This window comes from Lytechinus pictus, chromosome 6, assembly GCF_037042905.1.
Source record: "Lytechinus pictus isolate F3 Inbred chromosome 6, Lp3.0, whole genome shotgun sequence".
NCBI lineage: Eukaryota > Metazoa > Echinodermata > Echinoidea > Temnopleuroida > Toxopneustidae > Lytechinus > Lytechinus pictus.
The window spans coordinates 22,543,916-22,562,439 of record NC_087250.1 but is presented as its reverse complement, the minus strand read 5'-3'; the positions used below and the strand labels follow the sequence as shown (position 1 = coordinate 22,562,439).

At 36.0% G+C, this 18,524-nt stretch overlaps 1 protein-coding gene across 1 annotated transcript; it reads left to right on the top strand.

Moving 5' to 3' along the window:
• Window positions 1-62: 62 nt before the first annotated feature.
• LOC129263110 (vacuolar protein sorting-associated protein 26B-like) lies at window positions 63-18,060 on the top strand. The gene is made up of 9 exons (XM_064101203.1): window positions 63-229; window positions 4,660-4,803; window positions 5,550-5,619; window positions 6,675-6,831; window positions 7,672-7,836; window positions 8,317-8,423; window positions 9,661-9,729; window positions 10,855-10,997; window positions 12,445-18,060. The coding sequence occupies exons 1-9, from the start codon at window positions 227-229 to the stop codon at window positions 12,565-12,567; spliced, it is 981 nt and encodes a 326-aa protein (XP_063957273.1). The 5' UTR covers window positions 63-226; the 3' UTR covers window positions 12,568-18,060.
• Window positions 18,061-18,524: the final 464 nt, after the last annotated feature.

Below are 18,524 nucleotides of genomic sequence, written 5' to 3'. Positions count from 1 at the left end.
GTGGTAAGTAGACACTTCTCTCGGTGGTTTGTATGAGATCTTGCGAGAGGATTTTGAGAAATACGAATCACAGTTACTTATAGACGTGATGACAATCTCTCAATAGACTTCGCGTGACCAAAAAATATCCACCCATTTTTACAAGACTGTTCGCGGAAAAACGAGGGTAAATACAATAAAATCACTACCAAACAACTACTGAGGCGTACTTTCTGGTTATAGAACAATGGTAAGTATCACTGACAACTAAAATTTGATTGTGAGAATTTTAGCTTGAGAAATGGATGTGATGTGAGCTGTGAGTGTGATCTGTGAATGATTGTGATGAGTGTGACTGTGAAGACTGAACTTGTGTCTTCTCGACGAGCGACTCAAGTTCTCGATTTGTGCCGTTGTGCAATTGCAATTGCAGATGGAAATTGGAATTGAAGTTGAGTTTGTGAGACTGTCTGTGTCTGAGATTGAGAGTCTAACTGTTAGGCCTGGAGCCAAGAATCAAAGTGTGACAGATATTGACATTGTCATGTCTTGGCAATGTCTTGATTTCTTGAACATGCCATGAGGCATGACAAAGTTTTTTGCCAACTGGCCAAAGTTTTTGTTTTGTTTGTGTGACCAAGTCGAAGGTGCATGGTGCAGTGTGACTGTCTATCAACTCATTATTGTCTCATGTCCCCGGGGGGGGGGGGGGGGGGGGTACTCGACAAAAAAAGTGGTACTGGTAGGTATGTGCCGCGGGTGAGACAAAAAAAAGGGGCTTTGGAGCGGGCTTATTGTAAAAAAAGGAGGGTCCTCGGAACGGGCTTCGGAACTACAAATCATGTGTGTGAAAACAGGCATGACAGGGGTCCTTGGAACGGGTCGCCTGTGTGTGAATCCCTATGGAACTGGCGCCGGGTGCGCTCGCGCGAAGGAGATGGTCGGACAGTGCTCTGCGGCCGCTTTTCACCAAAATTGCAGCTGATTGTAGCGGATCAATGCGGCCGGAACGGCGTAACGAAAAATATGCAAAGCTTTGGAGCGGATTTCTTTCTTTTTTTCTCAATAAGATGAAAATGCTCTGCCTTGGAACGGAAATTTGAGTGTAAAAATGGGGGTCCCCTCCGCGGCACTCACCCACCACGCATTATATACTGAGTGTCCCCCTTTCCCTCGGGCTCATGTCTGACTTTATTAACATGATTAAGTTTAGAAATAACGTTAGAGGCACCACGCCGGTCAGCAAATTGGGATCGTCCCAGTTTACTGACTGTCTCAGTTTTTTAAGAATAATCCACACAGGAAATCTAGGAAAGTTCATTCACTTGTCAAGTGCTGACATCAGTCGAGTGCAATAACTTATCTAAGTCTAGCCTTGAGGACTCCGTGATGATATTTAAAAATTATTTTTACGCATTGGTCTACTTTTTCATCACAGAGCCTTGACATGCGCATACATGCCTAAGCGAGATATGTAAACACTGAATGATTTCCCTAGGAAATCTATCTTTAGAAGTAGAAATCACTTTCTTTTCCTTGATTTCATTTATCTATAAACCTTCATATGCCTAATGCGTATGAAGGTGTGAAAAATCTCTTAGGATAAATATGAAAAATGAGAGGTTTCTTACCAGACCGATCTCATGTATCCATTCGTAAACACCACAAATACAATAAGCTTGACCCTTGATCTGCTTCGTTATGACATAGTTTTGATGAGCAATGTTACAAAATGCCGTTTTGAAGAACAATTTATAGATATAAATTATTATTATTATTTAACAAATAATAAAATTTGAAGTTTGATTATAAATAATTATTATAATAATTATTTAAAAGTAAAATTCAAATGTTATTATTTGTTAAATAATAATTTTTATCTAGATCTATAAATTGTTCTTCAAAATGGTATTTTCTAACATTGCTCATCGATCTATTAGCACTCTCAGTACCCGTGATTGCCGTCCATGTCTCGCAGGGGTAAGTGAAGAAAATGAAAAACTGTCCCCATAAACAAGGACAATCTCAATTTATCAGACATGATTTGTTTTGGTTAATGAGGATATCCTTGTTTTCAGGGACAATCCGTCTCTGTTTAAATTTGAATAAAATTAGATAAAAACTAGACTGTAATTTCTCACTCTGTCGATCTACTAACTTAATCTTTATTAATTATTATTATTAATCAATCATGGTTGCTTTCGCCTAAAACGATGCAGTGTGCAGTAGACTGATAAGTCACTGTTTCCGAGGAGTTTTTCAACATTTTCTGATTTTTTTGTCCTCCTAGTCCTACACAGACGGATGACGGCCATTGGGCTCGTAATAATGGAGCACACAATCGCCGCTTAACTTCAGCGTCTATGGAGAAAGGGTGTGCTTTTGCGCCCTCCTCGATTACTCCTAAATTTGCTTTTTGACGGGGTGAAATAGGAAGAAACAATAAAGATAAATTTATATCAAATACAAACAGCTCACCACCTTTCTAAAAAATATGCTGGAAAATAGCAAATTTTGATGACAAACAGATCGAGATCAGCTGAGCGTATGGATGCGCCAGCGGATTGGCTGGTAGGCTCAGCTGTAGCTGTGCTGACGATGGCGATCAAAGAAAAACCTAGCTGATCCTGATCTGTTTGTCATCAAAATTCACTATTTTCCGGCATATTTTTCGGAAAGGTGGTAAGCTGAATATATATGTAATATGAATTCATCTTATTATTTCTTCCCTTTTACCCTGTCAAAAAGCAAAATTTAGGAGTAATTGAGGACGGTGCAAAAGCGCACCCTTTCTCCATAGACGCTGTAGTTAAGCAGCAATTATTTGCTCCACGATTACGGGCCCAATGGCTGTCATCGGGTCTATTGACGGAGAGGATGCCGCGGAGCTAGATAAAGCCTCAGCGGAGCATATCCCTGACAGAAATAGACCTATTTATCGGTTTGAGTGTGTAGGTGTCGTAGCACACACAAGTTTAGACCAACAAATTAGTCTATTTCTTTCAGGGATAGATATGCTCCGCTGAGACTTCGTCGGGCTCTGCGGTATCCCCTCCGTCAATAGACCGATGACGGCTAGGCCATATCGGCTTGTTTTGGTGGAGGTTCAACTGACGCTTAACTACAGCATCTATGGAGAAAATTTGCTGCACCCTCCTTGATTACTGCGTAATTCCTCCTTTTGATGGGCAAAAAGGGCCGCAATAATAAAGAGGTACATGCAATCAGCTTACCATCTTTCCAAAATATATCCTGGAAAATACCAAATTTGTATGACAAACATTCAGGATCAGCCAGGTTATTTTTCGATCATTTGCCGTCATGTTTGTAATACAGCTGAACGTACGAACGCGCCAGCCAATCACATTCGTGAATGTGATTGGCTGGCGCGTTCACCAGGAGGTTGCGCTAGCGCACCCTTTTCTCCATAGACACTGTATCTTACTTGCAAGCGTCGGTCCAACCTCCACCACTACGAGCCCAATGGCAGACAACATCCGTCTGTGTAGGAGGAGGACAAAAAAAAATCAGAAAATGTTTAAAAAAAACTCTGAAGAAAGAGCGGATATATCAGTCTTTAGAAGAGAAGCTTAGCCCATGGGGCTGAAACTGCATGTAAGTAGAGTGCACTAGAATTAGAAATAAAGATTTTTTTTCCACACGAGCTTACAGTAGGGTGGTATTGCCAGTTTCAATGAGTGCTTTTAAATAGTCAATGCTAACCTTTTCCTCTTAAAATAGCTTATAAATTCCCTCCCATAAACTGAACTTGAACTACATGTGACAAGAGTTGAGATATAACTTTGTTCTCATTGAAATTAAACAAAATTTCATCAATGAAGATAAAGACAAATGATAGTATAAATTACTGTCCCAAATTAAATAATGCCATGTAATCTGAGATATTAAATATTAAATAATTTTGAGCTTATTTATTATGATATGATTTATGACATACTTGTGGAACTTCTACTGGTAGTGGTTTATACTGAAACAATTTTATTTCCTACTGTTTCATTCTCGCTTTAATAACTGTTGGCATATACATCATTCTTACATTCAGTAATTCTTCTGAAAAGTGTGTGCAATTGGTTTATTCAGGAATAATCATGCCATTTAAAAATCGTGTAAAATTTGGACGGGTAAGTTCAAAGCGAAGCACTTTTATTTACACAGGGGGTCTATATACATGTAGCAGATTAAGAGCGGATATTATCAATTTCAGGAAAAAATTCTGATTATTGCATGTTACCCCTTCTTCAGCCAAACGAATTGGGAGTGAATTTCCTCTAATTCGTTTTAGTCAAGGTAATTGTAGTATACTGCTGGACTTTTTGCTAGAGTTTGGATTGTTTTATATTTGTGTTTTTCTTTTTATCGTGTAGATCTTTTTGAACTTTTTATAATTCTTTCAGTCAAAATTTGATTAATATATGTATTCAAATTCTGCTACTTATAGTGTTCTGCCCGACTTTTCACTAAAGTTTGGATTATTTTATTTGTGTTTTTCTTTGTATTGTGTAGAGCTTTTTTTGCCTTGGCCAAGGGGCCAGCGCTCGACGATGCCGCTACGAGAAAGCAAGCTCAGGTCACGACAAATGATGGCAGTAATACTTTTCCCATTTTTCATAAGAGTTTTGAATTATTTGTTTTATTTGTGTTTTTCTTTGTATTGTGTAGAGCTTTTTTGGGCTTGGCCAAGGGGCCGACATCGACATCGCGCTCGACGATGCCGCGACAAGAAAGCAGGCAGAGATCAAGACAGATGATGGCAGGAAAGAGAAACTCTATCTCTTCTATGACGGAGAGAGCTTAACAGGAAGGGTAAGATAGTTACTTTTATAGAATCTAATTTAATCTGATTTTGATTCTTAAATTGGCAATGTCCATTAATTTTCTAGATTCATTTGCATAATTTATGAAAATTAGATCATAGGGAAATGAAATTCAAACTTGAATAAGATAGGGAACTCAATATTGATGATAAAAGAACAATTTTTAACAAAATAGATTATCAATTTGCATATTTATTGTTTATAGAATATATAGAAAATAAAAGAGTTGAATCGCATTTGCTTTATACTTGGATTTACTTGGATGTTGAGACGTAAAGCAATATGCTTATGTGGCTCTCGTTGATTTTCTTATCTTTGGTAAGGTCTGTACTTCAGCTCCATGCTACATAGATGTTCACATGGAATTGAGTTCGGTTCAAGCCTTTATCTTAAAAAGTTTTAGTATTTATAAATAATTGATAGTCTTACATTGTACATGTTGCTTACTACATGTGTACAATGTGCTTATGGGCCGTGGGAAAGTGGGCATGTATAGAAACATATGAATTACCATCTGATTGTGTGTACTGCATTGTCTGCCTACCTACTCTTAAATTGATCTGAGGCCCCAGAATACTCCAGGTACACGTATGATTGTAAATATTTACGTCATGATTGCATGAATTAAAAAGATAATAGTAAATTGAATTGAATTTGAATTGAACCATTTTATTATCTTGATATGACCTTTAAATTGTATTGATGAACTTTTGTTCATTCTCTCTCTTTTTTAAGGTTAATGTCACTCTTAAAGGCAAGAAACTTGAACATCAAGGCATCCGAATTGAGTTTGTTGGTCAAATAGGTAAGAAGGTGAAAACATCAAAGACCCCGTTCTCATTACCGCCCTAAACTAGTTTACTGGAAACGTGTTTAACATGTAATGAGAACGGCTTAAGCGGTCTTGGAAGCAATCTTCCTAATCAGTTTTGAAAACCACCTTGTGATGTAGTTTTCAAGATCGCTTTGCCTTGTAAAACTGGTTTTAGCGCAAGTGAGGACACAACCGTTCTACGGAAACGTTCTCTGCACAATTTGAGCGCTCGACTCCACACACTGTGTAGAATGTCTATGCTATGGTTTCAAATTTCGCACGAAATATGTCGCCCCCACTGAGAGTGGTTTTGCAAACCACTTTTGGCTGATAAAATGGGAACGCTAGCAAAGCGATCTTCCAAACTGGTTTCCTGAACCGATTTCCAGTAAACTAGTTTTAGAATGTATAATGAGAACGGTGTCTAATGTAAAAAGTCAGATCCATGTCTTTCCCGCAAGAATCCTGCAAGAAGCTTTTCATTATAAGTTATCACAGTCACCATAGATTTTAAAAATGGGGATTTACAGCAAGAAAGCTAAATAAACGTGGAATCCCAGCCAGTACCGATTGCACAGAAACGTTGTTAGCACTAACAAAGGCCCTGTGCTTCAATCAACGAATTACTTATACATTGAAATAACTGTTTTGACTTTACAATCCGAAAGATGTGTCTGGGCTTACTGTTAGTGCTCTGTTAGGTTAACAACGTTTCTGTGCGGCTGGCACAGATATATAGTGACAATAAACCTTGGTTTTACAGACTTTCTCATGAGATAAGTGTTTAGTGCAACTGCTTTCATGTATTATTAAGGTATTATAAGCAAGATTGTGTGTGAATGTTCACTTATTTGCTGTTGTTGGTTTCATTAACTTTCAAATTTTTTCCACAATATTTTGAGTTTTGTCAAGCTGTATTATGACTGAGGTAACAATCGTTTCACATCTCTCGTCAAATGTACCTATCCACCTACCGGTATTTACTACTTTAAGGTTTTTAACTTTCTAATTTGTTTTCGCGGTTCACAATCATTTTATTTTTGTAGAGCTGTATTACGACAGAGGTAACCATCATGAATTCACATCGCTTGTCAAAGAGCTTGCTAGACCAGGAGAGCTCACGCAATCAACCAGTTATCCCTTTGAATTCCTCAACGTAGAAAAACCATACGAGTCATACACAGGTGCTAATGTCAGGTTAAGGTAGGTACACCATTGTGTTTCACTTCTGTCTTTTCACTTCACAAGTGCGCGATATAATTTAAAGTATCATCTCATTATCTATTTACATTCATTGAAATTATACACTTGTTTTGATCAGGTTTTAGCTGTGGCACACATTTCTCTCAACAGACCATTTCTTGGATTAAAAAAAATACACGATATGTAGTTACCCTGTATGCTCATAAATCTAATGACGTGTATACTGATGTTTTAATGGTGAAGAAACAGGTTATTCAGAGAGTTTTTATTTATTATGAATTAGGTGTTAAATGAGCTGATAAAGTTAACCTCTGCTAGGAGAGATTGGCATCACAATTGCTTTCCATAGTTTAACCACAATGTTAGATCAGGATTTTAATTAAATCTGAGTTTAGAATATGGGCCAATGGAGCTTTCTTTGCTTTGGATTGTTAATATTTGACCGTTAACCCTGTGTAGATGCATTCTTAGAGTGACAATCATTAAATTGGCGGGAAAATGTTTAAATATTATCCACTTCCCTCCTATAACTCAACCAGCTATTGTCTAACAGGTTTAAAAATGATGACACTGTAAAACTCCTACGTAACACTTTTGTATCTGAACACTGACCTGCAGATTCTTCCTACTAAACCTTTCTCATTGTTTTAGGATTAAACTTTGAAACTTGACCTGTGACCTTTTGCAGATACTTTTTACGAGTAAATATCACCAAAAGATTGACAGACCCAGTGCTTGAGATGGTCTATGTTCTTCAAAAATAATATTCCATGTTAATCCTTGATAAAATGATAATGATGGTACACTATACTTTTACGTGTGACATTTGACCCTTTGCAGATACTTTCTACGGGTAACTATCACCAAGAGATTGACAGACACAGTGCGTGAGATGGATCTTGTCGTTCACACCCTTTCACACTACCCCGAGGTCAACTCATCCATCAAGATGGAAGTTGGTATTGAAGACTGCCTCCATATAGAATTTGAATACAACAAATCAAAGTGAGTAGCTTTATGAAACACTCACCTGGTTCTAAGAGTAATTCACAACCATTGGTGTTTGTAAAGTTGAATATGTCTCTGAACAATTTGAGGATTTCACAAAGATATAAGTCTGACCAAATCTTGTGCTCAATTGTCAAAGTGCATGTGATATTTGATGCATAATCTCATTGATTATCATGTGATAGAGTGCAGCCCTTGAATGTATTATATTGTGATACTCTGTGATGATAATAGATAAAGCCATTTGATCTCTTTGAATATGAGAAGCGTAAATGCTTTCTTAGCATGCCGGCTAATGTAGTTATTAAATAAAATACAATTTACTATCTGATATGACTTTTTTTCTCATTTGTTTGTTGGCTTACAGATAATCTCTCAAAGATACTAACTGTTGGTAAATTTGAATTTCTTCTCGTAAGGTTTTTTTTCATTTTTGATTTGACTAATTAATTTGTTCATCTGTTTGTTCATTTACAGATACCATCTCAAAGATGTTATCGTTGGTAAAATCTATTTCCTTCTGGTAAGGATTAAGATCAAACACATGGAACTAGCTATCATCAAAAGAGAAACAACTGGATCAGGTAAAATGATATTTCCTTTGAAAACTCAGTGGTATTCTCATATTAAAACTAGGTTAAAGGTAAATGCTAGTTTTGGTAACGATATCAAAATGAGTTCGTACAGAATCCAATGAAATGACCACCAAAGTGTCTGTTTGTATAAATAAAACGTATGTGCCAAAGGATTCTGAAAGAAATTGTGTAATTGCTGAGAAATCAGCAAATAAGCACAGGATTCGGGTAGAGCGTCGGGGCCCGACGCTCAAAGCAATAATTATACACAGTCCCACGTGCGCTTATCTGTGTTGGGGAAGTTCAGTCTGAACATTTTTCAGCGTAGATTTCAAGATTTCACAAAGTTCAGTTTATGTAACTGTACCAGATCTAGATCCTCGATGATATACTGACAATTAAGCCTGGTTTTACAGACTTTCTCATGAAATCAGTGTTTACTGCAACTACTGGAATTTCTCTTTAACTTTTTATGGAATGCTAGTTGCTATCTCATAATTATTTTAATCCTGCAGCAAAAAATGATTGTACATGTATTATGAAATCAGAAGAAGCTGATGGTATGATAGATTGTGCTGCACTCAGTACAGTTGAGGTAAATCGGTACAATACAGGACTTTATCCCTTAAAATTCTTGGGTGGTGTAATAGGCTTGCTGAGCTAATGCCAGGATGATGATATCCAAGTCCCTTTGTAAAGCACCATCTATCTAGAAATAATCTCTTCTGAGATGCATTATCGTATCGTTATTACACTGGCTTTAGCTTGAAATGCTGTTTTCGGTGCTTGGTGCATTCAAGGAATTAATCCTGCCAAATACTCATTTACAATATCTGGGTCGAATGCAACACAATGTAGGTAAATTCTTGCGAAAAGAAAACATGCCATAGCTGGGAATGGAACCCATGATCTTCTCATTTAAAGAAAAGTTGGACCAACTAAACCAGGCTCCCACATAGAAATAGGGAGGTTTAACTGTACATGAAACGCTCAAAACAAGAAATAATCATGAATATTATTATTATTATGGAATAAAAATTTTCACCGAATTATTTCTTACGTTACATCTGTCATGAATATGGAGGATAAACACTACCCTACAATGTTGTGAAATTTAGAGACGCAACATGAACATTGAATTGAGCATCACTTGCATGACTTCCAAAACAAACTTCGTCCTAAGTCTCAATCAGAATCAGAGACAGAAATACAATTGTAATTATATTTTCTTTTGTTTATCTTTCAGGTCCCAACACATTCAATGAAAATGAAACCATAGCAAAATATGAAATCATGGATGGTGCACCAGTCAGAGGTATGTGTCTGCTTTGTGTTGATATGTAATAGTATAAAAATAATACACATCATTTAGGGCATTAGTAATAATTATGCCCATGTCATGAGGTACCTTTGGAACAGTTCTAACACGCCTGAGACTTTATTAGTCAAGGGTGTATAGAGTACCGAAGTGTGACGTCACTCTCATGACAACGAACCAGCTGGTTCGAAACAGAGTCGCAGCGGATGATTGCCTTTACACATTTGTATTCGCAAAAATTACCATCATTCTGAGGTTGCAAGTGATGACATTTCGTTAGCAGCCATTTTTCCAATGAGAAACACCCACCGGGTTCATTTGTTTAGAACCAGGCTGCCGTGACACCATGGCAACTGACGTCATCGCTTCGGTACTCTATAGGCTGATTCAAGGTAACAAGTGTGGGTTATTATTTAAATGCACAAGCAAAATGTGAGTGCATCAGTAGGTTTTGTGAGCATAAGGTAACTATGGAACTGTTAAACCCACGAGGCTTATTTGATTAACCATTCTCATCTCACATTATAGTGATTTTGCCAGTACAACGGAGGATGAATAATTCCCTCTATACTTTCGAAATACAGGCCTGTTTTATATCCTACTTTATCCTTGATAATCTAGTTCTTGTACTCGTAGTTTATCCTTTTTTAATCTGAACCAAGATTACCCGCTGCGCTGATTGAAGCCACGCACTCAGCATGCAGAATGCGTATAAGTGATTGCGCCGTCATGATCTGTGAGGTCAATGATGGAATAGTGCACTATTCCATCATTGACGTCATGGAATAGCAATTTTTCTTCAGTGGGCGTTTCATTTTCAACATCATCACAAAATAGTGAGAATATGTTTGATCACATGATGCTATTTAAACCAATCAGCATACATGATTTAATTTATGTAGGATATAATTAAACCAAGATACTTAAGCAGTACTCTGTTAGTTATCTACATGTATAAATTACATATTTCTATGAATTTCATGCATTAAATCTATTGATCTTTTGTAGATCCCCCCAAAAGTACATGCCACTATATTCCGATTCCGTATTACATAATATGAATTTGTTTATGTTGTCATCAACCTTTTAACCTTTGGCCTGTGGAATATCATTTGACCCCAGGTGAATCAATACCCATCAGGCTGTTCCTTTCGGGGTACGAGCTGACGCCAACGATGAGAGACGTCAACAAGAAGTTCTCTGTTCGCTATTACCTTAATCTTGTACTTGTTGATGAGGAAGAAAGACGGTACTTCAAACAGCAGGTCAGAAAAAATTTAGTCTTCTAATCTTCCCTTCTCTCCCTGTCTCTCTGTCTGTCTGTCTGTCTCTCTTGTCTGTCTCTCTGTTTTTCCCCCTGTCCGTCTGTCTTTGTGTCTGTATTTTTCTGTCTGTCAGTCTATCTTTCTCTCTCTCTTTCTTTGACTCTTCCTTTTGTTCTTTTATAATGCTTGTCTTTAATATCTCTCTTTATATTGGGGAGGGGGAAGGGTTCTTCCATCTTTTATAGCAATAAAAAAATGTTAGAAAATTGCACTTTCACAAGCTAGGATCATTAAACCTACAATGTAAATGTACTCCCTTGCTGTTTTAGTTGAATGGCTCAGATGCAGGAAATAATAATAATACATATGATTTATATAGCGTCTTTTCCATTTTGATTAAATGCTCAAGGCGCTTAAAGAGAGCAAAAGTAAAGAGAAGTACAAGAAAGGGTAAATTACAAATGAGGAAAAATGTCTGTCTTCAAACCTAGTACTTGCTGGTGAACAAATGTAAATTAAACTTGAAGGACAAGTCCACCCCAACAAAATATTGATTTGAATAAAGAGAGAAAAATCCAACAAACATAACACTGAAATTTCATCAAAATCGGATGTAAAATAAGAAAGTTATGACATTTTAAAATTTTGCTTAATTTCATAAAACAGTTATATGCACATCCTGATCGGTATGCAAATGAGGAGACTGATGACGTCATCCACTCACTATTTCTTTTGTATTTTATTGAATGAAATATTCTAATTTTCTCCTGATTGTCAAGTGAAACAACGATTTATTCCCCCCTGAACATGTGGAATAAGCATTGTTCAACACTATATGGTTCAGTCAAGTCGGTCCTTATTGTCAAATCTGTAAACAATGGAATATTATATTATTCAAACAATAAAAAACAAAAGAAATAGTGAGTGAGGGATATCATCAACTGTCTCATTTGCATGTCACCAAGTTGGGCATATCAATGTTTTGTTAAAAATAAACGAAACTCTAAAATGTCATAACTTTCTTATTTTACATCCGATTTTGATGAAATTTTCAGTGTTAATGCTAGTTTGATTTTTCTCTATTTATTCAAATCAACATTTTTCTGGGGTGGACTTGACCTTTAAGAAAGAAAATCTATGAATCAGTTAGAGGTAGACAGACAGACAGGCTGCAGAAAGATAGCTTGTAATAAAAGAGTATACATGTACTTCAAAATAACTTGATATGAATAGTAGGATTGAAAATAATCACAGATAAATAATTTGAGAAAATTACACTACCTCAGACCAGGATTTGAACCCTAGATCTTGGCCACGTGGCTCCATCTCGTTCTTTTCTGGTTTCAGGGTTTTTATTAATTATAATGCTATCCATGTAAAAAATTATTCTTGGCTTGAATAATTTTAACAATGTTTACAATTTTTTTATGTCCCCTTCTGTTCACAGGAAGTGACCCTATGGCGAAAAGCGGACAAGGTCAAGAAGCCCCTCCAAATGCAGAAACAACAGATGCAACACTTTGTCTCGCCGTCGCAAAACAGCAAACAAGAAGCCAACTCAGACGAGTAGCATAGTGCCCTCTACTGTTGTTGTCTAGCCAGGCAATTATTTGTATCAAAAGAATCGTGTACCATGATGCGCTTTTAACAGATTTTATATTTGCAATGGAGAGGTGGTTGAGCCTAACAGTGTACAAAATAATCAGAGTAACAGAGTTATTTTCATGTTTTCGTTTTTTTGTTCGGAATCCCGCGTGAGGCACAAGGACTGTCGTGGAATCATAAATTGTTTTTATTTTTTCACGACAAGCCATAATCAAGATTGAAGTCGAGATGAATATCTCTTATGAAATTTGTACATAAATTCAAGATTCTTTCTTATAGAGTACATTTATTTGACCAGATATAGAGCAATATTATTGTATTAAAGCATTCATGGGGAATTTAGTACTGTTCTTGGCGGGTATCCCATTCATTGCTTTATGAGGCAAATTGGTATCTCACTTTGATTTTGGGCTTTGATAAGATATTTGGCCAATTTTGGAATTAATTTCAAGAAATTGGCCAAGTATTTCACCTTATACTTATACTTGGGTCACATTTGATCTACGACGGCCGTACAGCGAGTCGAAAACAGCTGTTTTAACATTTTTTGTACCAGCTACTTATAGGTGGTTTGAATAAAGATGAATAAAACAGCCGTTTTCGACTCACTGTACAGCCGCCATAGAGCAAATGTGACCGGGTATTATTGACGTCTCTCAAGGAGAGCAGGTCAAGGGAGCATTCACATCTAATGTTCTTCACGACTAATTTGCTCTCAGCCAATCAGATGCAAGGATTTTAGTAGCTTGTAACAAATAGCCAGGACTACAGTGAAAGCTGCCTTTAGATGAGGCAGCAAGATTAGCTGGTTCCACTTGTTTAACCTTTTTTTCCTTTCCATTACTAGTATATGGTCAGCAAATTCTAATCATTTCTCAGTGAAAACTGATGATATCTTTTGCTAGGACTTCATTTTTCGCTGGCTCCACTAATGTAACCCTAACACTGTTAGCTCTAGATCAGGTCTTTTCACCATTATGGGGTCAGCAAATTAAGATTATCATCCCATGAACGCTGAAGAAACGCTTTCGCCTGGACAGCAATTTTAGCTGTCTCCATTAATGTAACCCTAACACTGTTACCTCTAGTTTAGTGCTTTCCACCAGCATGGGGTCAGCAAATTAAAATCTTTTCCCAATGAAGCTGAAGATAAGGGTCCTGTTTCATAAAGACTTGTTATAATAAATTTACCATCAGCTAATCAGATTGAAGGATTTCAGTAGCTTAGAACTGTTGTGGCAAATTTGTTATCATAACAAGTTTTGTGAAACTGGACCCCAGATGGGGACTGAATTCCAAGACTAAGGAGACTCCAATACACAGTAATCTCTTGCCATAGAGTCATGTATATTTGTTGCCTCATCTTGATACCTATACCCTTTTATAAATCTATGGGAAATTTATTTACGTTTTGATTTAAAAGATATGATGAAGACTATTTGATCTTCATCATTAAAAAGGAAGCTTGGAAAAGTTCTCTATATTCTATTCTGTTTCTTAGTAAATAATGTATGAAAATAGCAGAAAATTATTTATGACTGTAATAATAATTACATGTAAAGTGCTTAGAAAAACAAACAATGAAGTGCTATATAAATGTAACTATTATTATTATTACTAATATTATTATTATGATGATCGTGGACTTACAGTTTTAGACTACATTATGAAAGATATAACATTCTTTAGGCTTCCAATTTAAAGCAGGGAAAAAATTACAAGGGGGTGGGGGGATGTAGTCCCTCAAATCCCCCAAAAGGAGCCTTGGAAATCCACATTCATCGCAATTTTAAAGCTGTGTAAAGCAGCCTGATTTCAAGACTAAAAACAGGGCTAGAGGGAATGACCTTTCATTGGGTGAAAAACATGGTTTCTTGAAAGAAATATTTTGAAATATATTTCTTAGTTTGACTATTAATTGCCACATGTGGGGTACTATTAGCATTAGTTTGTAATTCTGTGAATGAAAATAATATTTTTTGTTATATTTGTCTAATTTCTCCACATCAAATGTGTGTTTTTGGTCCGTGTTAGATAGACCTACGTGAATAATGTGTTTCGAGATGAAATTGATCTTTGTGATGATAAATGTATTACGGCTCTTAGGTCTTACTACAGAGAGAAATGTAATTAGAATTAGGCAATATATTTGACATGATTTTATTTGATTTCATTTTCATTGAACTATCCGCTCATTTATATGAACAGCAAAATATGAAGATGAAGGATTTATCCAGATAAAGCATAGTACCAAACAAATAAAGTGACTACATATAGGTAATAATATACTCATAGATTATGAAATGATTTATGGGGCTTCAGTAAAGTCTGTGTCCACACATAGTCTTGAATCTGGGCCCCGTTTTACAGAGAGTTACAATTGATCTAATCAACCTTAGCTTGATGGAAATCCATCAATGTCATAATTTTTTCTGCAGGAAATTTGCATAAATGTCCTTTGTAAATAAAGAGAAGCACACTGAATTGTCAAGACAATAAATAAACGCATAAACATACTTTATCAAGAAAACTTTTTTGAACAGACATGCATTTTAGATATGGACATTGCTGGCTTTCCATAGTTGTGGTTGATCGGATCAATTGCAAATCTATGTAAGACGGGGCCCCGATGTCTGAAACGTGGGCCTGTCTGCAACATTTACTGTATATTGTATTGTACATGTTTCCAAATGTTACAAATTATCTGACGCTGTTCTGAATGCTATTTATTTTCAATGCCTTTTGTATTCTACATTACATAGGCAAAAAGAGCATAACTATATATCAATCAGTTCATTGATTTGCTGATAAATTTATGATTAACCAAATGTGTCGTTCTTGTTGGTCGAATTATGGTATACTGACCATGCTGTGTTAGGCAAGGCATAGTTTTATATTGACTGAAATCAGTTAATCTTTAGGAAATGTGACATTTGCTCTTATAACAAATGCTCCTCTGCTGATTCGTCTGAAAACATACAAAGTGAGGGTTTATGGTTTAAAATGCTGTCAGGATTAGGATTTAGGTAAGAAGCTTGGGTCTATGTTTGGTTTAATGAGCACATTTTGAGTAGGAGAAATATTTAATCCTAACTGCATAAATATTTTTATGAAAAGAAGAAATCTGATTTTCTGTATGTATGTAACCCATGAGACACAGTGTGGTTCATCGTAAGCCTTTCCTGTATTCTTCTTATGTCAGTTACATGGGCCCATATTCTGAAGTCGGGTTTAACTTAAACTCAGGTTTAAAGTTGTGGTTTAAGTATGGATAGCCAATTGTTAAATAAATCACTAACGGTAGAGATATCATATTTCAGCTCATTTGACTCTCAAATCATTCCTAATTGTCTAGGAAGTATAAGTAGATGATTGTCACAGTAAATATAAGAAACATACAACTTAATAAAAATTTTGACACTTCTGGCTTGCCATAATTTTAGCACAGAGTTAGACCATGGTCTAAGTTAAACCTGACTTCAGAATACGGGCCATGAAGTTTTGGGAGGAATAGAATTCAAAGGAGAAAGATTAGTATCTTTAAGAGTGAGGGTTGAAGGTAAATCAATGCATCCCATTTTTTCAAAAATAAAGTCATGTTTAGGATAAAGTTCACCTTGCCTCCCTACCAAAATACACTGACACTACCAATGCCTGGCATAGCAACAATCTTACAAATTAAAAGAACATCGATACTTAAAAGCAGACAATAAAACAGTGTATATATAGCAAAGGAAAATTTTTGTATTTTATGGGCAAGAAAGCTCACCTTCATTCTTACAATGTAGGTTATCATGTGATATTCATGTACATATTGGAATAAGACCACTCACGTTCAGTATATTGTAAACACATTTTCTTACACAAGGAGATCTGTATTTGAAAAGAATACCATCAAAATTCCGTTGTGTGGTTTTAAAGATGTAATCTATCTTTTCTTCGATAATATTAAGTTGTTTTTGCATTTTCATACAAGTTCTGTGCTCCTGATTTGGTGGTTTAACATGGTTAGATCATAATTCCACATTTGTGTTAGGTTATTGTGTAATGTATATACACCCGCTTTGTCTATTTTTCATTTTGTCTCATGCAACATGGCCAAATTTCCCTAAACCCCGTTCTATAGTTGGGGCTAAATGACAAGTTAGCCCCACCTATAGTGTTGGATTAAGTTATTAAGCTCACACCAGAGCCAGTGCTGTTGTCCAATCAGACATACATATAAGTGGTAATAAATGGCTACTACTACTCCCATGAGTACTGATATTTGTTTGTTAGCTGGGGTTATTTGGCCTATGAGAAAAAGAAAAAAATTATAATACGTGTTAGGGATAGTATGGGGTTAACGGTAGTCCAGATTAAGAAAATGTCGTGAGGAAAGGGTATTAGGTTACTAAACTTCTATTGAAGCCGAGTTTGGTATTTTGAAATGCCCATTGAAAGCACCCTATAAATGGTTTTATCAATATTTCTAATATTATTATCCACTTATTGTATCCCTTTTCCATAACTTTAAAAAAAAAGCAAACTTCACTGTCAAAATCCAGCTAATACCACAATTATCACATTAACCAGGAATATGAAGAAAAGGTCTGGCTAAACTGTACCATACAATATAGATTTATGCATATTATCTATTCTTTTTTTATGATTTTTTTTCTTTGTGTATAATTTGGTCTAAACGTCATTCCATGTGAAAGTTGCCTGGATATGGTGTCTGTCCAAGAAAAAAAGCCACTGGAAATAATTGTATGAACCAATCTGTACATTAGGTATGAAGTCCTAACAGATGCTGCTTTTCTTTAAATCTGAAGTTGCCAAAGTGTGCGCATTGACCTTTTCCGTCAATTTCTTGTTGGTGTTTTCCTAAAGCTGTTTGCAAGTTACACGTGACAGGTGACCCCTTCTTGTACATGGATGCTTCATCAGATTCTCTCCCGAGACTCCAAAGATGGGACAAATGTACTCCTAGGCATTATGTTAAAACAGAAAGGGTCACCAGTTGTACATTAAGCCATGCAACTTATGAACAGCTTTATGAAAGGGTCGATGTTATATTTTATGTATGGCGTATCAGACACGAGCAAAAAAAATCTTCATCTCTCTGCCATGTGAGGTGATTTCCAGAGCTGCAAGAAGCGCAATCGGTTGATCAGGTCCAGGCAACATTCAGTAGCATAACTGTAGGAAATAGAGGATCAATATGTATTGTATATGAATTTATAGCCTGTATGTTTTTATTACAAAAAGAGACAAATTTTAAAGAAAATACAAAAAAAATGTGTTGAAAAAGCATACAGGAGAAAGTGTATCGTATATAAACAGTGTATAAAATGTATTAATTATTATCAGTCTTGTTATACAGCCTAATATTTGTAAATGTATATTGCTTAGCTGTATAAATGACAAGAGATAAAGATGAATGACTGTAAACATCAGACAATAAATTGTATGATTACTTGTAAAAAAATAAAATGTGCCATGAGTCTAAAACTTGGAGTTCGATTGAATGGGGGGGGGGGGGGGGTGCTTGAGGTAATATGCAGTTGTGACAAAAGGGGGGCAATAGAAAGATTGAGGGGAAGGGATGCAGAGTGATTGAATGATGATATGGAGAGACACATACAGACAAAAATGTTGTTTTTACATAAAAGATAGAGAGAGGAGTGGAGGGAGAGACATAGAAAGATGATTTTTTTTTTCATATTCAAAGAGAGAGAAAAGGGGATAGAAAGAGAGAGAGGGGGGAATAGATCCCCCAAAAAGGGTTTGTAAAATTTGAATAGTTTTTCTGATGTAATGTATTTGTACTTTTTATATTGGTCAAATAAATACAAATAAATGTTTTATATTAGATTACAGACAGAAAAAATGGAAGAGAAAGAGAGAGAGAGAGAGGGAGGAAGAGAAATAGAAATAAAG

Bases quoted from the DNA above. Each gene is read 5' to 3' on its own strand.
- LOC129263110 (XM_064101203.1), top strand. The intron at 9,730-10,854 runs GTATGTGTCTGC...ATTTGACCCCAG, and splicing joins GGATGGTGCACCAGTCAGAG to GTGAATCAATACCCATCAGG. The intron at 10,998-12,444 runs GTCAGAAAAAAT...TTCTGTTCACAG, and splicing joins GACGGTACTTCAAACAGCAG to GAAGTGACCCTATGGCGAAA.